This window comes from Stegodyphus dumicola, chromosome 6, assembly GCF_044657685.1.
Source record: "Stegodyphus dumicola isolate Sdum_Otavi_A_Nest chromosome 6, ASM4465768v1".
Taxonomy (NCBI): Eukaryota; Metazoa; Arthropoda; class Arachnida; order Araneae; family Eresidae; genus Stegodyphus; species Stegodyphus dumicola.
In genome coordinates, this window is record NC_140773.1 from 206,182,385 (window position 1) to 206,207,742 (window position 25,358).

The window sequence follows — 25,358 nt, forward strand, 5'->3', positions numbered from 1 at the left end:
TTTTGTCTCAGTTCAATTAGTTCCTCCTGCTCCTGTAAAGTCATTTCCTTTCCAACAACTGATGCTGAGTTATAAGGGTCCCTAACCCAGTCAAGGCATTCAGTGGAGACTGAAGAGAAATAAAATGACAACTTCTCCTCAAGAGTTTTTAAATGCTTAACTATTATCTCACACAGTGCAGCAGTGTGAACACCTTGCCATTGCATGGTGAGTGTGAACATTTCAAGATTGCCACTTTCCACGTGTTGATGCCAGAGTTGCACCTTTGAACGGAATCCATTTATTTTATTTGTACTTGTAAGCAGGTTTTCATTTCGGCCTTGCATTCGGGTGTTCAATTCATTCAGATGATGAAATATATCTGCCAGGTATGCCAGCCTTGCACACCACTCATCACTTGCAAGCTGCTTTGCGTAATCTGACCCCTCATTTGTCAGAAACACTTTAAGTTCCTCCCGCAGCTCATACACACGAACCAAGACCTTGCCACGCGACAACCACCGGACCTCCGTATGAAACAGCAAGGTTTTATGCTTTGCTCCCATCTCCTCACACAAAGCTGCAAATATGCGATTTTTCATGGGTCGTGACTTTACAATGTTTACCATGCGCACAACATCATCCAACACATGAACTAAGGCTGATGGTAATGTCTTGGCTACGAGGGCCTCGCGGTGTAAAAAAACAATACGTAATAATCACATCTGGATTTCTTTCCTTTACTCTGCTTACAAAGCCTTTGGTGCGCCCGACCATGGCTGCAGCTCCATTGGTGCAGACACTTGTGCAGTTTTCCCACTTAAGTCCTCCTTGTTCAAGGTATTCTGATGTGACCCGAAAAATTTCTTCTCCTGTTGTTTTTTCTATCAATACCTTGCAAAAAAAGAAGTTTTCTCTAATTGCATCACCATCAACAAAACGCACATTAGCTAAGAGTTGAGCATGTCCACTGATATCAGTAGACTCGTCAAGTTGCAATGCAAATTTCTCACTGATACGGATCTTTTCAAAAACCACACTTTCGATGTCTGCAGACATGTCATTAATACGTCTTGAAATTGTGTTGTTTGAGAGAGGGACTTTGGCTATTTCCTTTGCTGCTTCAGGTCCGAGCATCTCCTCTACAATAGCTTTGCAGGCAGGAAGTATTAATGTCTCTGCCACAGTGTGCGACTTTTTTGTCTTGGCTATAAGTTCAGCAACTTGAGAGCTAGCTTTAAGAGCTTTTTCATTTACCTTTGTTGTTTTTCTCATAAAAGTTGCCTGTTTCTCCATGTTGTCACGCAGGCGAACAAAATAGTCCACATTCTTGTTTTGAAGCAAAGGGTGTTTCGTTTGGAGATGGCGTTTAAGTTTGCTTGGGACCATAGCACTGTTAGCTAGCTTTTCACCACACACCACGCACAGTGGAGTTTGTTTGTGTTCATCTTCAGTGAAAGTAAATCCAACTGAAATATAGCTTTCGCTATATTGCCTTGCGCCAGAGAATTTAACCATCTTTGCTTTCTTTTGACCCCCACTCATACTCGGGCTCTCATCTGGCTCCAGATTTTGTTCAGAGTCCAGTTCTTTCCTTTTCAAAAACTTGTCCATCACTGCAGTGTCAGTGTCTCTCTCCTCACAGCAGCCGTTGTCTCTCTGACACCTGTGTGAGGCGTCTGCCTGCGTCTCATGGGGGCGGGGACACGGCGGACACTTGTCAAGATTGGCAGGGGGAGGAGTTATAGCACTGCACAGAGCCGTGACCACCTATGACACTGGCGGGGGGAGTGACGGGAGGAGTTATAGCGGGCGAACAGCACCGTGACACCCAGACCCGGCGGCACACCACGGTGCTTCAGACGGCACACTGGTGTGCCGCGGAACAGCGGTTGGGAACCGCTGGGCTAAGCAATAAGCAGTATATATTTTTAGGTCATATTCTGATAATTGTTAAATTTTTCAGTTTCTTTATCATTAATATTATTATATAGTAATCGTGGTGATTAAAGTGTAAACTGAGTAATATTTTTTTTTATTTAAGCGAAACAGAAAGTTGTCGTAGGATTTTGAATAAATAATCTTTAAAAGTGCGGATAATAATACATAATGTTGTTCAAAATCTGCACCAACCCTAAGATAACTTTTTTGATTATTTTAAATTTTACATTTGTAAGTTTCTCTTCCAATTTAACTAACACTGTATTTTTATTACGTATCATTATGGTATTTAATATATAGGCTGTTGTGCTGTCGCGATATTTTTAGCAGTTTCATTAATAGTGTATGAAAATTAATTATAAAAGAAATGGTGTTATAACGAAATTATAAAATTTTCGAGTTGCTCGAAATAAAAAGAATTGCTGTTTAATTATTTTGAACTAAAATAAAAAAGTGATGAAACTTAAAAGAAAGATCTCGAACGCCGAGAAACAGTGGTCCTATTGAAAGACTTGTATATTACGGAGTTGTAGATATAAAATAAAAATGCTTGAGGGAAATTTGCAGTGTTACAATGCAGGGATTCCGAACCCTTGCATTGACCCCTTTTAAAAGAATCGTTCTCACCTTTGACCCCCTTTACATTTTCCTGTATAATATACAGTATATAACATATTCATAATACAAATAATTGAGCATAAATAAAGATAATCGGATTGGATTATCAGATTTCATGTTTCATTATTTTTAATATTATTATTATTAATTTTACAATTAAACAAATTTTCAAAAATAATGTCGCAGATTCTAATTGCACAGATGTTCGATTTTAATTAATGTGACGGTGTCATTTGATGTGTTGATGCAATTTTTTTTTATAGTTGTCATAAAACTTCTAAACCTAATTCTTAAATCACCTCAAAATAATTCAGTTTTTTTCCTGTTTTTCGTCGTTCTAGGTTTGCGTTCTTGTGTTTTTAGGTATGTTCTCTTGCGTTCTTTCGTTTTACTTTTTTTTTATATTGTACTTATTGCATAAAAATGCTGTATATTTAAAAATTTATATTGTTGATTTTTTTAAAGATATTAAATAATTTTAGTGTATTTTTTTGCCTTGTAATTATTTTATATGATTTTTCCGTACTATATAATACGGTTTTAATCAATAAACAATAATCAATTTTATTTCATTTATTTATTTTTCATAATACGGTTTTAATCAATAAACAATTAATAATCAATTTTATTTTATTTATTTATTTTATTTTATTTATTTATTTTTTATTTTATTTATTTATTTATTTTTTGATAATCGATGAGATCTTGATTATGCTGACCAATTGTCGCTGCATATTCTGCTTTCGAATCCTTGATCATCATTGACCCTCTTTAAATTTCATCGACGCCCAAGGTGTCAATATCGACCCCGTTAGGTGCCCCTGCTCTAGAGGAACTCTGTGGCTGATAAGAAGGCAAAGAACTTTTTGTTTTCCCCACACGGCAGAAATTTCAGTGCAAATTCAAATTTTACGCATATGCAGCGAGAAACCAAAACTTTCTTATGACTCGTTTTATTGCAATTTGGGTGAAATAGCAATGTAATTGCATATATGTAGAAGTGGAAGTGGACGTGACATTAGCATGTCGCTTATTAGTAAGGCATGTATAGCCTTACTAACAAGCGGATGGATAACTTGGGTCTTACAATAAATCATCATTGAGTTGTTAACATACTGCCAGTAGACTAGAAGAGAAACACGCTAATGTGACAATCAAAATCGTAAAAAACAACCTTATATTTAGCGTAGGTATAATGAAACACTCAATCGATTTCGAGGGAAGCTAAAGGTCCCTCCTCATCAGGAGAAAGAAATACATAGAAAGAAGAAAATAGGAATCACAGAAACACGTGGTGCTTATCAGCACTGCACGTGGTTATAACTAGATTTTTAATCAGAGTTGCACTGGCCGCCTACTTTTACTGAGCCAGGCTGTCTGATCAAGCATAAAGAAATATTAGCGAAGTTAAAATAGGGAGCGAGGGGCAAATGCACATTACGCTCAAAATCTGAACTTCAAATAATGGAAAGCAACCACTGAACGGATTTTTATACCCTCTGGTAGTACCAAGTGCGAGGAGGTAACGCCATCTATCGGCAAAAATAATTGAATTAAGACAGTAGAATTTTAAAGGCATTAGGAAGGACTGGATTGGACTTCAAATCATTAACTAAACTTTCTAAATCTTTGTGAATGTGAAAAGCCTCAAGAAAATCCAATTCGCCTATGGATCCAAAAGGCTTTTGGAAGCCTTTAGCTTCCCTCGAAATCGATTGAGTGTTTCATTATACCTACGCTAAATATAAGGTTGTTTTTTACGATTTTGATACTGCCAGTAGTATTGTGGGTAAACATGGCTTCTGTACGAGTTTTGCCTACTTTCTTCCTATGCGATCAAAAATTTTCTTGACCCAAAGCCCTGGCTTTCGAACGGAAAGCTTTATTTTCGTGGCCAAGAATATTTTGCCACACTTTTTTAAAAGCAGTTATTTAAAAATGGTTGGGATATCGTTGTTTAATAGTGTAAATAATTGCCGTCCTTGTTCTGAGTTAAATTTCAATTATCTATTTTACTAATCATAATAACAGCTTTATAATTGCGGGGAATCAAAATGTCTCCCGTCTGGCCTCGAGGATCATTGCTGTAGATGAGCAGCATAAGTAATGACGCCACATATTCCTTCTAGACAAAAATCATTTTGAATAGTTTTTTTTTCGGGGGGGGGGGGAAGAGGAGCAACAAACAACAGAAAACTAATTTACAATCCTATCCTTAATAAACAGTTTAATTCTTCTGAAATTTAATTTATTATACTTTTTTTCTTTTTTTATGAAATCAAAGAATAGAATTAAGCAAATAAAAAGATTTTCAACACAATACACAGGGATTAATTACAATTTCTGATATGAGAAAATGATTTTTTAAAATTATGCCCTAGGGAAAAAATTATTAAAAATTTGGAAGAAAAGTTAGCATTCGTTGAAATTATTCCTTTTGTTTTGATAGGTGAAGATGTAATTATATTAAAAAAATGTATAATATCTGGTACTACTACTAATAAATCTGGCTAATAATAAACATTAAAATGTCATTTCTATAAGTCTTTCTTAAAAACAAGTTGCTTGATAAAGCTTATGTTTGTAACAGAGATTTTGACCATATCATCAGATCTAATTGCTTTTGACATTTCAGATTTCAGACATAATGAAATCATAATCTCAAACGAAAAACAAAATACGACTAATATGCATAGGACGTTATAGCAATATCCTTATGAAATTAAAAATGTTAAACCTTTTCTTTTGAAAACAATCTATAAATATTCCATTCTCCCCTCAAACGTAATCTCCCGTTATTCTCCTTATCATTTCATCATACTGATCATCACTCTAAATGTAAAAACAAGCTATTGTTTTGAAATTCATCAAAAAATATTAATTTCCATTAGAATCAGTTATAATCTTATTCGATTATGAGTTATCATTGAAGCAGTGTTTCAGTGGTTATGCAGTAATTAAGAATTTACTAGGAAATAAATAAATAAAAAATTCTGAAAGCTTTCAGATTTTATATTACGCTAAAGGGGCGTTTTTTTTTAACGTTTTGTGTGTTACCTTTATTTATTAAATATCATGTTCTTTGCACTTAAACCATAAAATTCAATTCAACAGCAATATTACAAAATATTTAAAAGAGCATATCTTTAGCATTTCCGATACACTGTTTCGCGCGCATATATATATATATTTTCCCCCTGTACAAGTGTTGCCATTGCCCGCTTTGAAATCGTCGAGTTTCTTAATAAAAAACTCATAATTACTTTACAAAATATGGAATAGATAATAAAACAAATTGCAAAATTGGGCTTCCAGATGCCTATATTCGGGTGGAGACGTACGTTATTCAAAATTAGATGGCTCTAGGTACCGTTATTTTATTACCATGCGAGAAACGTACAGAAATTTATTCAGATTTTTCATTGTTTAATTTCTTTAAATATAATACAGGGCTCTAATATTTGGTGACAACAATTTAAAAAGTGAATCGCCTTTTATAGTGAAGCTACGCAAAATGCCAAAACGAAATTAATAGCCCTTCTCGCTAAATTTCCCCTTTGGGCTAAAAACTTGGAGTCTGTGTTTTAATATTTAGTACAAGATCAATGCAAATAAATTTCAAAAATACAGGTGTCCGAAAACAAATGTGAGGCACTGTAATTTATTGCAAAATTAAAATTTGCCTCAGCGCAGTCATTAAATTCGCCCATTCTTTTGATATTGTCGGATTCTAGGTGGTTCCGTTCCGGTGTTTCCAGACTTCATTTAAGGAAAATTTTAATTCTTGAAGAATATCTCTTTGATTGTTAAGTATACACTTACACGTGGTTTCAGAGACTTGAGTGTTATAAGGTATTTCTCCCGCCAACTTAGCGTGTCTTCGTGGTGTGGTGGTCTGCACGCTGGCCCGGTATTCCAGAAGTCAGTGGTTCGATTCCCGGCGAAGGCGGTTGCTAATTTTTCATCTCTCTTGCTTCCAAAAAATCGTAATGTCTCTACAGTGCAGTACTGGAAACCGCGATGTAACGAGAGTTTCATGCATTTACTGTATATTTTTCACCTTAATTTAAGAGTGATCGCGTTATTCAGTTTTGCTTTCCGACTGTCTGCTACCCCGCTTTCCGCTGAAACCTTACCTTTATGCTATGCTGGTTGCTACCATTCGACGTCACACGGTCCGCACGCGCTATCCGCAAGCAAACTGAAAAGAGAATCCGCCTTCGAAAATAAACTGAGTCAGTGCTCTGAAGAACTTAAAAATAACTTCCATCGTTTTCCCGCTGGTGACGTCAGATAGCAGTCTACTGTTCTCATGCCAAACCCTGTAACTCTACAACTGCCTCCCAACCTGCGAAACATTTCTCTCCTTCGAAATTATTCGACGCGTCTCGAAATTTCCATTTGGTTTCTTTCTTTTTAAGCTTTTGATGTGATACACGACACGCTGCTACCCAACTTGAAACTTCATCAGGAGGATTACACTTCCATCACGAACAGCAGCTACTCGCTCATCGGAAGTTCGATTATGTAGCTGTGATATTCTGAGGTGCGTTTCCTAGGTCGGTATTTACAATCAAGATGGCGGCACGACACAAACAGGAGACTACAATCTACATCCGACCAGTCATCGTGAAGGTAAGATTTTAAAATAGAGGACTGTAAGCTGTCATTTGCTCGAATTCAGGTATAAGTGCTAAAACTCATCTCAAGCCTCCAATCGGAGTTTTTTTAGTATATGATATCGTTTTCTCATAGCTTTTTCCAAGTAGAAAAGTAAATCTCAATAAATCTCTTATGTGTTTTATTCGTACATATGATAAAATTATGTTTTTGACTTATTTTATTTTCGAAACGTGCATTACTTGTATTTTCATTAGCTGTAGAAAGAAACTGGTTTGAAAACCTTTTAGCATCTTAAGTTTTGTATCATCTTTTGCTACTTATGAATCACATTTCACTGCGAGATTTCGGCATAACCTGAATATAATTTTTCAACATTTCTTCTTGAATAAACGGATTTAGTTCCGCATCTTCACTTAATTCCTTTTTTGTTTTTTCAAATATATGAGACAATCTGAAAAGCTAGTATGAAAAACACGTAAAAGAAATATCAGATTCATTAAGAAAACGTTCGATACGTCAAAAGGAAATAATGCCCTGTTTTGTTAAATACCACAATAAAATATACACATCTGTTTCAAAAACTCTTTGCCTGACATATAGTTTTGGTAATAAGTTTAAACTCTTCTTTGCATTCTTACATTCTTATAAGATTATATTGATTTCTATTCTTTTTAATTTTCTGAGTAACATATTCTGATCTGTTGATGAATTAAACGTAAGAATGTAATATATACAGAGGCTATTCGAACATTTTTAGACAATTTTCATTGTATTTACAGAAATATTTTACCTAGAATTCTGTGTTTTAAATTTTAGATTTGATAACCCTTATTCTTCACTATCTTTCTACATAATAATTTCCATGATTATAAAGTCCGAAGAGTATTTTATGCCATTCCCCTTGAACGGTTTTCCAAAGTCCAAGGAGTGTTATAGGTTGACGTTTGGACTATCCACTATTTAAGTCCAAAAGCGTAAAAATCTGTGAGGCAATTATCAGGCGATATAAATGAAGGGTATGATCTTGACACCCGTTTTTTGTTGCATTTCACTTTTCAGGAAATTAACGGTGGATTTTAACGTTTGGCTGATTCCGTTGTCTTGGTTCAGTTCTGCTGATTGATGGCACTATGGGTAAACAGAAGGTATTTCACAACCAGCAAGAATGATAAATTCCTTTGAAAAATTTTCCTTAGATGCTTTGAACCATTTTTAAGATATTTTCTCCTCTTTGATGATAATAAATGGATTTCTTTTTATTGCATTTGTTTGTATTGTATTCTTTTATTGTTTTATTATTTGGAGCTTCATTGAAAAAGAGTTAGAAGGAAGAATGAAAAAATAAACTTATACTTATAATTTCATCCTGTCTGACAGTAAAATATAAAATAGTTGTTTTTAACTCTAATCATCATCAGGAAATGAATTTGAATTGTTTCTCATTGTTTGTTTAGTTTATAGGGTATTTTCTCCCTCTTGCCGGCATGCCTTCGTGGTGTAACGGTTAGCACACTGCGAATATTCGAGAGGTCCAGGTTCGAGTCCCGGCTAGAGCATTCCTCATTTTTCATGTTTCCTACTTCAAAAATCTTAATGACTCCACAATGGCGCCGGACCTAAAAAAAAGGTGGTGGATGATGATTCTTCACCACCAGGATTTGGCGACTTGGTTCCCTAATCCCCAGTCCTCTTTAAAAGGGGGTTTCTCCATCCTTTTTGTATGCCTTCCTGGTGTAGCAGTTAGTACACTCGGCGCATATTCGAGAGATCCAGGTTCGATTCCCGGCGAGGGCATTGCGCATATTTCACGTTTCCTACTTCAAAAATCCTAATAACTCTACAGCGACGCCCGAAATAAAAGGTGGTGGATGATGGTTCTTCACCACCAGGATTTGGTGAATGGGTCTCCCTAATCTTCAGTCGAAGGGTATTTTCCCCCTCCTTCTGGCATGCCTTCGTGATGTAACGGTTAGCACACCCGGAACGTATTCGAGAGGTCTAGGTTCGAGTCCCAGAGAGGGTATTACTCATTTTTCATGTTTCTAACTAGTACAAGAAATGAAGTTAAGTTTCAAAAGTTAAAGAAAAAATGCTATTTTAATTTTGGAGCTAAGAAAAACATACTTATTATAATAATACTTGTTGAAAAGATCAGAAATATTAAGTATTAATATTATATGTTGTTTTCTTCGTCATCATTACCAGTTACCATTAGAAGATAAAAAATATCATATGTGCGAAACATCTTAATTTTTTTAGCTTTCTTCAGTATAATTTTTACTTCCGTTTAAAAAAAAAAAAAAAAAAAAAAAAAAAAAAAAAAAAAAAAAAAAAAAAAATTTTTCTCCCAGAACCCAGGCATATTATTGAGTGGGAGGTTCTGTCAATGCTGGAACTATATTTGTTGATTTAGAGAGAAACCGTGTTGTAAGAATACCGTATTATACGAGGACTGTCTGTATTCGACTTTTAAGAAGCAGCTTTTCATTTTCAGTAAAAAGCGGATTGTCTTGCAATGTGATTCACTCAGATTTAATTGGAGCTTTCTCCCTTATCTCAAAACGAAGGATCGCTGTATGACAATCACCTGTATTACCGGGAGTTGAGCCTTTTATTGTGAAACCAATGATCTTGATTTTACAACTATAATTAGGAATTTTTAAGTCATGTTAACAACATTATATACAGGGTTATTCTAAAATATCTTGCAAAAATTTAAATAATAATAATACTTATTAAAGGGGCCAAAATAATAAGATTTTATTATAGAATGTGATTGAGAAAATGGCGGTTTGAGGTAATAAAGAGCGCTGTTGGAATCGGTAGGTGAAAGCGGCCCGCTGGCGTAAATCGTTATTCCCAGCGCAGTTTTCGAGCAGCATGCATCGTTACACGGAAAATCATCGATATGAATTTTTTTTATGATGCTGCGGACAGAAACGGAGCAATTGCCTAAAATTTGTAGAGAGAGAACGTTCTATGCTCAGCTATTGCCGAATCGACGGATGTTCGAGCAAATTAACCGGGAGTCCTTCGAAAGTGAATTCTATATTACTACCGTTGATATACTTTCAAGCACCAATTGTAAAAAGCTGAATAAATAAAAAGTGTATTTTAACTTCTCTTGGCTTCGATACTTACCAGTTGTTCGTAAATTTCAGACGTGCCAGAATTTACATGCGCAATTTCCGCACACACCGTTATAAAATCTTCTTTTTTTTTCGGTCCCTTCCAGTAGCTTTATACTTTTGCCAGTTATTTTAGAATTACCCTGTATATCCTTCATCTTTATAGCGTGTAAATCAGCACAAAAAACTCGTAGTGTAAGCCTTTATGGATTTCCAAGGTTTCATAATTATTTTCTTAATAGGTTTTCTGATTTTTAATTCCCCTTTCCCTCAGTTCACTCGCTTTCTGCAAAAATACGTAACTAATTTATTTCTTTATTTTTTAATGTGAAAGAATTTTTTTAGTTTCAGTTCACAAAATGTCACCAGATGTAAAAGGATGGAGAGGGAAGTTTCGAAAATTAAAATAGAGAATTAAGGGGGCTATTGCAGATTTAAGTTAGAATTTTGATTTGTTGCAGAAATATTATTTAATGCACAGAATGCTAATCCATGACGAAGAGTAAACTGGGCAGCCAAGGCAAATTAAATATTCATCTTTATTTTTAAAAAAATAGGTTACGCACACAAACAACTTGGTACACTACTCGTGTCTATTTCAAAACGTTTATTTTTTGATAGCTTTGCAGTGAGAAGAAAGCAAGCAGCAATCCAGCTAGGCCGAAATGTAGAAAACAAGTAAATTCTGTTCAGGAAGAAATCTTGATTCAGCATGCTTTGGTTCTTAATGTATTTGATTGAATAATTAATACTGCTGTAAAATTATTATGTGCTGTTCGAGTTTTAGTTCCATTTACATCGCCAGCGTTATGTAAGATTCATATAATATGGATTAGTCTCGAAATGACGCAGTGCAGAAAAAGATTACTGTTTTTAGAATAGAGAGGGGAAATACCAAATTAAAACTAAGCATTAAGGGACTATTGCTAATTTAAATTAGAATTCATATTTACATATTTTTTATCTTGCGTATATATAATTCAGTTCCTGAATATAATTTCACAATCCCTTATTCATCTGTCAGGTTAAAACGAAAAACGTTTTAAAAAAATAGATAAATAGATACATAGAAGGGCTTATCAAAACACCCAATACATACACGAGAACTGCTCTGATTCGTTTGTTACTATTATTTATTATAGATGTTCTGTTTGGCTAATTTACCGTGTGACAAGAGAATAAAAAAATAACGACTCAGACTATGGAATGCTCGTTGAATACGTTCTCTGCCTTTAATCTGAAGATAATTGATTATTTTTTACTATGATTCGCCGTCTTTTCTCCCCCACGTCCGCAATGACCTTGGCGCCCTATGCCGCGTGGCTCGAATCTAACACATTGTTTCCCGAAAGCTTTTCTTTCTCTGAAAGCGAATGAGCGCAAGTTTAAAAAACCGCAAGAGACATGGGATCTCTCTCTCTCGAATTTTTTTAATACTTTTATTTGAATAACGGGAATGAACAGCAACTTGTTTGTTTAAGTTTTCGCAATGATTTTCTCCCCTTTCCTTTTTTCTTTCTTTTTTTTTAATTATTATTGCACAGTAATATCTTTTATTAAGTACAGTTTCTTATTCCTTTAAAAATAATTAGTTTACCACCATCTTAAAGCAGTGTAATCAGAATGCAGTTTTTGTCAGTTTATTAAGCAGATTTATTCCCCCCCCCTGGAATGAAGAACGTTTTCTGATATTTTCCTGTTTGTAACTGAACAAACTTTCATCGCAACTTAAACTATTATTTCAAGTGTTAAACGCTATTGGAAAATTACTTAGATACAGTAACATGTTTGCTGCAGATTTCATTTTGTACATCGTGCGTTCCCTTGATCGGTATGCCTTAATTGTTCCATATTTTGAGATTATCTGTGAATAAAAACATTGTTACCGAAGGAATAAAGTTATCATAGGCCAATTACAAATGTGTTATTATCTTTAGTTATGTGAGTATCATAAAATGCAAGTTCTATTTCAAGTAAAAATATGCTTATTAGTTGAACCCCCCCAAAAAGAGACAAAATCTTTGTTAGATGATGCGTAATATCGTTTGGTAGCCAAGTATACATAATATTTAGTATCAGAATGCATCAGTAGTGCAAATATTTATGAAAACTGCTAATTAAAAATTTTTAAAAATTATATCCTGTAGCAAATATTTAAAATTGCAGTAACTATAACGAAACATTGATATATCGCATAAAAATAAATATACAGGGGGGGGGGGAACCCTGAAAGCTTTAAGATTTTAATATTACACCCAAAGGAGCGGGGGGGATTCCCCGTTTACACATACGTGCACGTTTCGAGAGCATTTGTGCTAACGTCCCTTTGGGCATAAAATATTTAAAAACAGCTTATCTTTAGAATTTCCGACAGATAGTCTCGCACGCTGGGCGTAAACACATTTTATTCCATACAGTGTGTGTTACCACTGCTCGCTTTGAAATCGTTGAGTTATACAGTTTAAAACATATGAACTATATAATAAAACAAATTTGAAATTCAAGATTCGAGCTTCCAGGTGTCCATATTCGGGTGGAGAACTTCGTTATTCAAAATTTGATGGCTCTAAGCATCTTTTTTTTTTTTTTTTTTTTTTTTTTCCAATGTGAGAAACATACACACATTCATGCAGATTCTTCAGTATTTAATTTCTTTAAATATAATACAGGGCGATAATATTTGGTGGACAAATTTTGAAAAGTGATACAACCATTTATAGCGATTCGATGCAAAGTGCCGTTTCGAGACTAATACCTTTTCTGGGCTAACGCCCCTTTGGGGTGGAAAAAAAATATATAAAAAAGTAAAAGAAGCTGTATTTGCAATGACCCTCATTTGTTAGCCATTAAGAACCGGATTAGTATTCACTTGTTTCGTAATTGTAATTACTCACGTGATTTCATACAGCTAATTACCGCAAACATCTTATAATTGTTATCCGTTTTGGAAAAACGATTCCTGATAGCCACTTTGAAGCTTCTTTTAATGTGCAGGTTTTGGAAATGAACTAGGCGTTCTTCTTCTTCATCAGTTTGCTTTGCAAAACTAATGTTCAACTCTAACTCCTTCTTGGTTGGATTATTTTTTTTTTGAATTTCTGACCCCCTCGCCCCTAATTTTTTTAATTGTTGAAAATTGATATATATTCTATCCTAAATTCGAAAATGCAAAACGTTTGACAGCAATTAGTTTTTGGAAGACCTACGGGTGGTCAAATATGTGAATCCCGTCCACTGATCACCAGTTTTACCTACAATGCACCTAAGTTGTAAGTTTAAAAAAAAGTACGATGTGATACTATATTTATTAACTCTATTGTTTTGATGTGTTTACTATAAATATCTACATAAAAATAATTATTAAATTACGCAAAATATGCTTTAGAAAATGGTTTTCCAACTTTACCTTTAAAACGGCTTTGCCTTGGACATCAGAGCATAAAAACCACATTTCATCTCAAAACCAAAATCATTTATTTAATCAAAAAAAATTTTGTTTGCTTACTTTATCAAAATAATGGCTTTGAATATAAAAAATATCTTGAGTGTTTTTTTTTTTTTTAGTTGAAAGTCTAAGAGGTTTCACGCGATATTCAGTAACAGATATTCAAGGCGAGAAATATCACTACGAAAATTTTGAAAAAACTAGGACTAGCCGCGCTATCTTTTAGCAATATTCAGTTCAGAAATACAAAAATAATTGCAGTATTTAAAGCGACGTATGAGTAGAGACGAATTCAGTTTCAGCGTTGGAATGTTTCACTTCGTCGCATGGCATGCGACGCCCACCTTACGAACATAAAAATGCCGAACGTGTGAGATGCGACGCCGATCTAGAAGGAACTAAATACATAATTTCATTGTTGAATGTTTTTACCCTCATTAGTTGTATATTAGAATTTGCATAACGAAAAGGCGAACAGAGCTTATGGTAAATGTTCTTTGGCACAAATGAACAATGTGGAAATCAGGATTACTTTACCTTTCAGGTATCAATAGATGATGCCTGTCTCTATATGCTAACATAACCTTTTTTTTTTTTTTTTTTTTTATTACAGTTCCCTCTCTTTCCTACTATTCCTTCGATACTTATTAAATATATTATAAATTGTGATTGTGGAGATATTTAACAGTTTGGGAGCTCCGAAGGTCTGGCAAAACTCATCATTCAATTAATTTGAAAATATTTCATCACTCAAGCAATTTCGAAGAATTATATCTTTTTTCAGTCAAAGTTTCGGCGTGCGAACAGAAACAGGTAAAGGGAAACGAAAGTTGGGTTTCTAAAAAGGAAAAGATGTGCAATTTTAGTTCATAAATCCGAGAAGAAGTTAACATAACTTCTGCAGTATATTTTGGGGGACCAGTTCGTAAAAAGGAACAGTTTATAAATTGGATATTCATAAAAACAGAGTCCACTATAATTTAAAAAATGAACTAAAGAACGATCACCGCAAGTTTGTCAACAGTTTTTGCAACTGGAAATTTGACAGGCTATGTCGGTGACTGACGTTGTTGTATCTTAGTGTTATATAACATGACCTTAAAAAAAGGATAATTAAGCTAAAGATGTTTCAGATGAGAAAAATGTTCTAAGCATTGGATCTTAGGATTAAAATAATAGACGTTTTTAAACAAAAATAAATTTTTTGACCCTGTTTATACCAAATCTGACTAAAAATTCCTATAGAGCTATCTAACAGAAATCTCAGCTTTATAACAGTGTTGGATTTGTAGAGGTTACTTTAAGTTTCTAACAATTATTTTAAGTTATGCTTTACTGTCTATTCTCGTTTCCCATCTACTATTCCGTACCCGAATGAGTTCTTAGTATCGCGTTGTATGCAAATCAATTAGAAGAAGTATTTTAAGAATGTTCTAGATGAAAGTATTTCAGGAAGGTTCTAAGTATTTAAGGAAGGTTCTTACTTCTTATAGTCATTTTATTTATTTATTTACTCTTGTTCCTCTTTGCTGACGGTCTTCCATAGAGCTCCGGCACTTTTAATCTTAGAAATTAAGCCCTGTCGCTCGGCCGTATTGTACGTGCCTGTTGATAATCGCCGGCTAGGTTTTAAATAGCTTTGGCTAAGTCTGTTTAGTATAGATTAGTTTCTTATTTTCTTGAGTTAAAAGCCCGAGTGGAGGCTTCCCTGTAAGCCCGAGAAGGGCTGTTGTTATTTTTTTGAGTGAATAAAAGGGTATCTTAACTCTGCCTTGGACTTGGTTATTATTCATGTGAACTCAGTGATAAGTCGCTCTATAGTTTACTAAGTTCCTTTACGTTCTGCGTAGACAAAGTTCCGAGGAACATTATAGATGCTACAGCAGATAACAGGACATACCACATAATAGATATGCTTTCATCTGTTCAATGATAATTATTTTCTTTAATTAAATGAAATCTCCTCTTCATGAATCTGTTATTTCAATTCTTGATGAACACTGAATGAAGAAACTGAAATCTGATCGTCGAAGAACAGTTCGTTTCGATTTCTGTCTTTTGAAAAGCTTAATGAGATACTACGAATGTCCTCAAAAGCCGCTGTTTTCCTGCGAAATCGTCTGCAGAAGAGTATAGGTTGTAAAGCTCATCAAATAAATCCCTTTATGCGGTTTTTCGGCTGTTGATCGACGTTTTTCTTCTTTTCTTTTTTTGAGAATCTAATCGCTACAATCGTCTGCCAATCTCTCTTCCACAGCTGGCTATCATTTTTCCTCATTTAAAGTTGTCGCTGTAATTCCAGTGGTGAAAGGTGGTACTGATGGAACAGAACATTAATAAAAATAATCGTCTTTGGTGGCAACAGTGTATTCCATGAATTCTAGACCCATTGGAAGCTCCGTTTTCGTACCAAGAAAAGGGTGGAGAAGATGAAATCGAATTTGTATCGGTTGGTGTAGAAGTCCCATCATCGAGAAGTTCGAGGAAATTACTTTTTCCTTTTTCGACCTTGACAGAATCATTTAAAATTTCTTAGAATGTTGAGGTAAATAACATTCTCTTGTCTCGTAGTTAACATTTGCACTGCAGTTATTGTCTGCATAGCTTGTCGTTTGCATGCTGTCATTTTTATATGCCGTGCTAAAAATGAGATTTTGGAACTACACTTTCAGTTTTAAGGTAGAGTATTTTATATCAATTAACTTTTATTTAAAATTCAGTTAACAGGAAAAAGTAAATTCAGGCATGCAATCTGAGTATCACTTAAGGAATTTAGCGTGAAATAATCTGTGATAACTCACATTTTAAAAACTTTTCTGTTAGTTGCTGCTATTATGTAGAGTAAAATGTTTAATTTATATTTCAGATTATGAATGCATTTTCTGTTTCAAACTAATCCTTTTAAAAATGATATCTGAATTTCATTATAATATTAGTCAATATTTATAATAGAATTAACATTTAACATTTTCATCTTATGCATCTTTGTATGCATATCCTATGCTCTTTCAGAACCCACCCACCCCCCACGCCCACCGTGGAACCGGGAGACTCCCGATAGAGTTAAAATGCTTAATATTAGTATATCAACTAAAAACTGTTACGGTACTTATTTTCTTTCGAGTAGAAATGTAAGTATTTGCTATACTTTTCTAAAACTGATGTTAATCATTTACGAATTTTGGTTGATTTATTTAATTAAAGCAAAGCACTCAAAGGCTTGCCTGTCAAAGGGTGCATTCGTCAATGGATTGTGCATTTGTCGATTTTCAAAGGAAGGGTGCAGGTTTTTTAAGGGAAACTGGCTGGTATTAACATTACAACTAGAAAAACTATGAAAGAACTTTCAAACGCAATTCGAACTAATAATGTAGCGGTTTTATCAGTTTGCCCACTGCTAGGTTCGAATTTGGGTAATAAGAGATTGTTCATTATGTGTCTGATTCGCATTTTGATTACTTTTTGTCTATGTTAGTGTTTTCCCTCTGTTCTACCGAAATAATATTTTATAAAAATATATATGCGTGTCATAAAGTGTTTGTATAATTTTTCAGAAATATTATGAGTATGTTGTAGAGCCATTAGTTTTTTTTTTATGTTGAAGACGTGTGAAATGTGCAGTGCCCTCGCCGGGACTCGAACCTGCACCTCTCGAATACGCACCGAGTGTGCTATCGTTACACCACGAAGGCGTGCTGGAAGGAGGGAGAAAACACCTTATATACTTCCCCTTTTTAAAGGGCAACTGGCTATTAGGGAACCCAGTCGTCAAATCCTGGTGATGACGAATTATTATCCACCACCTTTTAGTTCCACTGCAACTATCTAGACAAAGATAATAATCTAGATCACTGACCTAGATGGCGCCACTGTAATAATCTAGATAAAATAGAGTTCCTTGAAAGCTAGAATACTGAAGAATTATGTAGCGACAATTCGCTGCTCTTGTAGCGTAAATTAAAAGTTCAAAGAAGGGTCAAAGTAAGTTATTATTACTATTCTTTTTATTCAAAGTCAAAATGAATTAACAGTTGGCCCCTCTCGCCTCCACTTGGGTTTTAACTCAAAATAGAAAATATAAACTAAGACTAGATAAATTTAAAGCCGAAGTTGCACAGAATCAACTCGCGTAGTAGGCCATTATTAAGGATCACCGGCTGATATTAGCAGGCACGTTTTAGGTACGGCCACAGAACAGCAGGCTTAAACTAATGGCAACAACGTCACAACACGCTGTTTTTCTGATGTCACTCAGACCGGAGCTTAAATACTCGTGTCTACCTTATTTGCATAAATCGTAATACTGAAAATTCATTCTGGTAGGGAAACGTATGTATGAAACTAGAAGGGAAAGGAAAGGCTTGTTCCAAAATAAATATTAGCAAAACAAAGTAAAACCTTACAATGTGTTTTGCGAAGTTTGAACGAAGAGAATGAAAACCTGTGTCTTTTATTTTTTAGATGTTAATTATGCATTCATGTCGTTGTAGGAAAGTGTTTCGTAAACGTAATAATATGGTCTTTCTAAATCGATAATAAAAATTAATAAAAAAATTAAAAGAAATATTTATGTCTTTATTGTTCTTATTTTTCGCGTTCTAGCAAACAAGTAAATTATTACAAATAAATGCACCGCTTGATTTTATTTTATGATCAGCTCATTTTACATACAAGATTTTATGTTCTATTTGTTCAATTTCTGAGAAACTAAATCTTAAACTAGCATTAACTTCGCTTGGGATTGTGTCAGGTTTTAAATTGATACCTGCATGCTAGTTTAGGCTACGATTTCTTCTTAATTGTATTATTTTTATAGTACTTTTTTTAACTGAATGGTAAACTCTTCAAGCTATCAGACTGCAGTCTGAATTTCTTAGGTTGCAGTTTTTCTAATAATATTTGAAAAAGTATATGATTAAATATATCTCTGTCGTAAAGAATATCTACAAATGTATCTCTAAAATTCATTTACGTTAAACACATACGTGAGCAATCATATTATAATTGAGAAAGTATATCATCCGCTGAGGGTGCGTCATTTAAAGTAACCATGATCTAATTTATCTGCACCTGTTGTCCCAGATTTCATTTCACATGACAGGCCCAAGCCACTGCTCTTTTATACCCTCGTTTGCAGATTTATCTTTTTTCCCTTACGTATTTCAAAAAATAAAATTTAATAATGTATTTTAATTTAACTTTTATTACCTATCCAGTTATGGAATGATTTTAATATAAGATTCATCTCTCGCATTTCGGATTTTGTGAATAAGGTAATTGTAGAACAAAGATTTGTGTTTTGTTAACTGAAACTATTTCCAATCTTATTAGTTCTATAGCAATATTCCCCACACTTACTGAGTTTGCGTACTCCTGTCGTCAACTAAAAAAAGAAATTTCGTGCACATATTTTTATGTAATCCTTTTACGATGTAGATATGAAATTAGAAACGTCAAATCTACTTTTTTTTTAACATTGTATAACAATTCTAGTCCCCTGTTATAATAGGTACTTCCGGTTGCTTTGAACTTGAATTCGAAACTGCTATTTGTTACTTTAGGTCAGGCACGCTGATGCCATTTTTTTTTTCTCCCTTTTGGATTCCTTTAAGTCATGTATTAACGATCGCTACGGAAGATGGCCGAGTTTCCTGATTTACTAAAAATCTTCTAATCCCTTCTTTGCGATGATGACAACACACATTACCATCGTAAATGAGAGCAGGGTCGTTGCAACCTTGAAGTGCCTATTTTAAAGAACCTACAGAGATTCTTCCCGTTTGTCCTTGAGGGGCATTGATCAACATATAGAGCTAACAACTGGAGGTTTCGAGTTCGATTCGGAAATAATTGAAATTTAATTTTCAGCCATGAAATATTTTAAAAGAAATTAATTATACTACTTCAAACTACAATGAAAGTTACACACAACGCAGTGGAAAGCGCATCTGAAAAGGCGGTGCTCCTACAGAGAACTCTCAATACTCCGGACTCCCGCTGAGCTAAATAACTTTGTGAACTTGAACTTCGATCGTGTCTAGCATCGACTTCTGAGAGTTTTGACTAGTAGATAAAATTGGTGCCAAAGGCCAATCGCGGCATATAACAAGAGATGATGCTCAGTAGCATCAACACCCGTAGCCGATATTAAAAAAATGCAAAGCATACTAATACCTTAAGCAGTTCGAGCGCAAAGTCCAGTAATGTATGAAAGCAGCGACGAAGGTTAAGGCATAGTCAGGAATGATAGCAATCTTCTAAATAAGCATGGCAATAAACCTATCAAAATAAGCATTAGATAACAAATACTAAGCAGTCTGTCCGTCTCGGCATGGCATTAAATCAGGCATAACCAGTTAAAAAGGCATATCTAAAGAAAAGCAATTCAGTAAACGTGAAATCAAATCTAGATATGACATATGCATGCGATCTTCTGGTAAACTCCCGTAGTCCGTTTCTGTTGGTATAAGCAGTTAGATGAAAGTCCGTAGTACATAAGGTGTAGGTTACTCAGACCGCAGCGCGCTGGTCCAATTGTGTGCGTGCACGACTGGGCCAGCACCCGATTGAAGAACTACGAGAAGAGTTCTGATACGTCCATGAGGGTCACAGGGTAAAGCAGAATTAATTTCAAACTAGAAACGTTGAGATCAGATAATAATAAAATAAGTTGCAGTAATAAAATGAAAACATAAAAATTTCTTTATTAACATAAAAAATATTGAGTAGATATAAGAGTAAAGTTACAGTCCTTTTCTACAAGTGAAAATCAAAATCCTTACCCTGCTCTGAACAGGGAGATAAGAATAAATCAAAAATAAAACAGGAAATATATACATATTGTTACGAAATGTACAAGCGCGGTAAGATGGCTTTCTCGCAAAGCAGTTTTAAGGTTGCCATAAAATAGCAAGGAAGGCAGGGTTGCCACATTTGGCGAGCTATATAAACCCTGCTGGCCCGCAGTCAGTCAGTGTGCCTCGTCGAGAGGGCGAGTAAGTGCCTCCTCGAGTGCGAATTAGTGTGTCTTATCTAGTTAGTCCGTGCGGAGACGATCGAGTTGACAGCCGGCCAGCGAGTGCCGAGTGGGTCGTCGAGTGCATCGAAGAGTCTCTTAGTGTATCGCGGTTAGCGCATCGTCGAGACAGCTTGTTGAGCTCCGGGAATGGCTGAACGGAAGAGTCGGGAGCTGAGCTCTGTGTGTCTTCGAGTGCATCGCGAGTTGTAGCGTGGAGAGTCTTGAGTACATGGAGTTCCGAAAACGAACAAGTCGGGAGCTGTACTCTGGTGCTTTTCAGTAAAGCCGTCTCCATCGTGATAGCTTGACAGTGTGAAGGCTGTGTCGCTGATTGTTCCAGCGTATAGTAGATCTTCGACGACTGTAAAAGTGTTTTGGAGCTGTCCTGATTAATATTGGTAAATAAAGTGTGTTTCGATATTCCATTAAGTGCGTCGTCGAATCCACACGAACCCCGTACGAACGTGAAGGAAGAAAATAATGTAACAACTGGTGTCAGAAAAAAAAAAAAAAAAAAAAAGTAACAATATATACAGGTTCACCATTTCGCGTTGTGGTGAATGGATCTCGGACCTTTTACGATATTTTCGACTGTGGGATCGTAGTCAGTGATATTACGAATTGCAGGATATTGAGAGTTCTTCATTCCTTCAACGAATTTATGAGCTGTAATAAGAATCTGATTGTGTAACTAAACAACTGGAAGCGTGATGCTCCTTTATAGTAGTTTTACCCGGCTGCCGAGAAGTCCCATTTCGCAAAATTAGTGGAAGAGATATATGGTTAAAGTTACATATAAGAGCCGGATATGGTTACAATTACGCATAGAGATCAATTACAGTTATTCAGTTACAGTACCGGTTATAGTTATAAAGGGACTAGACCCAAATGTCGCTAAATGGTCGCAAGTTTGGCGAATTTTGACGATTTCTCGTCAGATTTTGGGACAAAAATTAGTCGATAAAGCCATCGCCAGCTTGGCGATATCTTGCCAATTTAGCAATATACAAATTTACTCAGTATTAAATGGACTTACCCCTATAATTTTATTTTTTTAAACAGAGCTCCGATTCTTTCAAGCATTTCGTATTAAATTATACAAAAAATACTGCAATTTCACATACAATTTCAGTAAAATTGTTTACATATATACAAAATTAGTAAGAGTACCATAAGCGAATAACTCTTTTTATGTATGTGACATGTAGTTTATCTCTATGTGACACATTAATTACAAAAAGGCCGTTTTTCAGTCAGTATTTGAATGTAACCTCTAAAGAATATGTGTAGAATATGTTGTTTGATAGATGTCATATTTAAATACTGACTAGTAAATGGTTTTGTTGTTACTACTATTTGACGTAAAGAATAATAAATAAAAAAGTATGATATGGACACCCATAATTTACTTGTAATGGTCTATTAAATTATATTATTTTGCTGCACTTCTTTTTCTCAAAATTCATTAGATATATATTTCTCATTCAATCCATTCAGGTTGTCACTTCGTGGCAAGGCAAAAATACATAAAATCTCAAAGCATTTTCATTAAAAATGTAAAGTACAGAAAAACGTAAAACACCAAGCACAGTACAAAAAGTTTTTAAAAAAATTTTACAATTAAAATTAGAGTTTCTACGCAAAATTGAAAGCTTACTTTTGGTCCGACTCGGCAAAAATGCATTGAAGGTGCAGTAACTGAATTCCCTATTCTACTGAGTTTCAAATGCAAACAAATGGCGGCTCGTCAGGCTTAACTCGCCAAGTTTTAAATTGTTGATAATTCTACAACAATTGCATGCAGATTAACGAAAGGCATAAAAACATTGACTGGAACATAAAAACTACGTAATTCGATCACATTTAAAGCAAAAAATGCACAATTTAACAACATATAAGAATAAAAGAACTAAGCTCACCGAGGCAGGTAACAGAATGGGAATACATATATGATTGGTTCAGCCGATTGCAATGAAAAACGGAGGTGCATAACTACATGGTATAGCAGTCTCATATACAAAATTTCAACGTTCTTGCGGCTACTTGTTCTTAAGTTACGCGAGATACCTACATACGAGCTTACATGCTTATATACCTTATACCTCGTACTTACGTACCGATGTCAAGGAAAACAATCTCTTCTTAATCCATTTTACAATCGTTTTAGGCAAAAAAAAAAAAAAAAAAATAAAAAAAAAAAATAAAATAAAATAAAATAAAATAAATAAATAAATAAAGTCCTTTATTCTGTCCGTACGTACAGATGTCACGCAAAAATATCGTTCAAATGGTTTCGAGAGCGGTTGAAATGGGTATTTTCGTTGAAATATGATACCCGAAATTTGTAGCGATTACAATACTTCCTTAACTTCGTACAAGGAAATAAAAACAGTCTCACTTTCGGTGTAGTTATATTAATGCGCTATGAATTCTGCCGCCTCAAAGTAATTTTATATTTACTACTATAATTGGCGCATTTGCGTTGCTTAAGCGCTTGTAAATTTCTTCCAATATTTATTTCTGTTTTAATTTAATTATGAACTTTCCTTTTAATTAAATTTAATTTGTTCTTTATTTTCTCTTTTATTTACCTCCAAACAAAACCTATAGAGTTTTTTCTTTTCTTCTTATTTTTATTCTATGTAATTATGACGAGGAATGCACTCTGCGAAAACTTTTACCTATTCAGCAATGAACATTAGATTCTGTGGTATTTCTGCTGCTGCGAGGTAACACCTGAAGAAATTTTTATCCTCACGTTTTAGTGCGAACATCTGATACCAGAATCGGAATTAGTGCAAATAAAGCTTATAAAAAACTGAATGGGAGGAAAAAATATTTGAATGAATATCTGATAATTGGTTTTCCAGATAAATATCTAATGGTCCAGGTAACCGTATTCTAAACCGTATTTCTGCTTCAGCTCATCATGAATTGACCATATGAAGTTGTTGTATCGCTCGATATAACTTCTATCCTTTGGAGAACTACAGATTTTTATTTTAGAATTAGAGATATGGTGTCGGATTTCTATGGAGCTGCTGACCTAATCGATAATATTCATTGCTGGTATTAAATTATGTTCTCAAACATGTTGGTGTCTTTCACAGGTGGTACAAGTTTTAAAAAGATTCATTTTTTCGCAATATTTAAACAATAGAGCACGTGCAAGCAGTAAGTTGGTTATCTACGCATTCAACCCTTTAAATGCGTGATGAACATTTATTTTATCTTCTCAGAACGCGCCAAGAGACCATCGGCACCCAATCGAATTTCCTCTCCTTCACGTCTGAGCGGTCAACAACGGGAAATTGCTGCCACTTAACTTCGTGAGAAAACTAAAAACTCATCTGGGATTCGAATAGACGGCTCGGTTGCATCTGCTTTAATTGACCATCGTCGAACGTACCTCCGTGTCGGGATATGCGTACGTCATCGACGTGATCCTTAATTCACTTTTTTCTTTTGAATGGATGAATGGGATATTCATTTACGGCAAAAGCATACAAGATTTTTTTCCATTCTGATGAAGTTAGCGAAGTGCTTAACTATACATACTGAACGCTGTTCCATATCTACTGTTAATATTTGCCTATTTTCAGTTTATTAAATATGCGAACAAAAATTATCAGCTTACACGGTATTGAGTTTTGACACATTGAAGGGTGAACGCGCAATTCGCTCTTCCATGCGTCCTTGCAACATAAAACATGTGAATTCTTCAAAAATCAGAAACTGAATATTTTTGAATAATAAGATGTATTTACTTGTGCATATATATAGATATGTAAGATAAAAAATAACGCAAATAAAAATTATAATTTAAACTAGGGGTAACCCCTTAATTCCCCCTCTCTATTTTAAAACTCGTAATAATAGCTTTTCTGCAATATAAATAATAGCGTATAATAATATATGTAATAATAGCGTCATTTTTCGATCAATCCACCTTGCATGGCTTGCGAAACGCTGATAACGTAGCTAACTCGGAACCCGAACTCAAAATTTCTAGAACTGAAACCTTTCTAATCTAAACCCAAACCTTCTCCTGGTGAGCCTCCATACTGGATAACTGCGCACTTTAGCTTCAGCGCTCTTTTGTCAAGACGCTACTTGGCTCACTTTCCTTTGTCGTGCTGGTATCTATGCCGTTATCTAAAATGTGATACTCTCTATAAAACTGTGGGGTGCGTAATGCGCCCATGATCATGTGTGATGAAAAATATATTTTTTGATAATTAGTTCGTAACTAATTATCAAAAAACCAATTAAAGTTATATTCAATTCGGCCATGTCTGTCTACAAGTCTTTCCTTTGAATGTCATTTTCTAACTACGCAGACATAACGCAGAGAACCATCGTCAGTCTGTTGCAGCTTACTCCAAGTCATCTTATTACATATATATATATATATATATATATATATATGAGTTATTCTTAATTCTTCTTATAACGTCACGTTTCTTCCTAAAGTAAAGGGGTATTATAACGAGTGATCGCTATAAGGGAACTAGATTTAATGTACCTTCATCTCTTGGGGACGTTTAGCATCGGTCATTGTAAAAGAACGGTCATTTTAATGAACGTTCGTTATAATGAGCGATGA

At 34.7% G+C, this 25,358-nt stretch overlaps 2 protein-coding genes across 6 annotated transcripts in view; one reads left to right on the forward strand and one right to left on the reverse strand.

Moving 5' to 3' along the window:
* Window positions 1-25,358, forward strand: part of LOC118193574 (NAD(+) hydrolase sarm1-like) — a 302,001-nt gene that overhangs the window by 93,552 nt on the left and 183,091 nt on the right. The window contains exon 1 of one of the 5 annotated variants that reach the window (XM_085819391.1): window positions 6,869-7,173. The exons of 2 other annotated variants lie outside the window; for them this stretch is intronic. In XM_085819391.1, the coding sequence (XP_085675517.1) occupies window positions 7,117-7,173 (57 nt within the window). In that variant the 5' untranslated portion in view covers window positions 6,869-7,116. Of the gene's footprint in view, window positions 1-6,868; window positions 7,174-16,153; window positions 16,280-25,358 lie in introns of those variants that run through there. 2 more of the 5 variants (XM_035364680.2, XM_035364685.2) reach the window with 2 other exon arrangements.
* LOC118193576 (SCAN domain-containing protein 3-like) lies at window positions 619-1,593 on the reverse strand. The gene has a single exon (XM_035364687.2). The coding sequence runs from the start codon at window positions 1,591-1,593 to the stop codon at window positions 619-621; it is 975 nt and encodes a 324-aa protein (XP_035220578.2).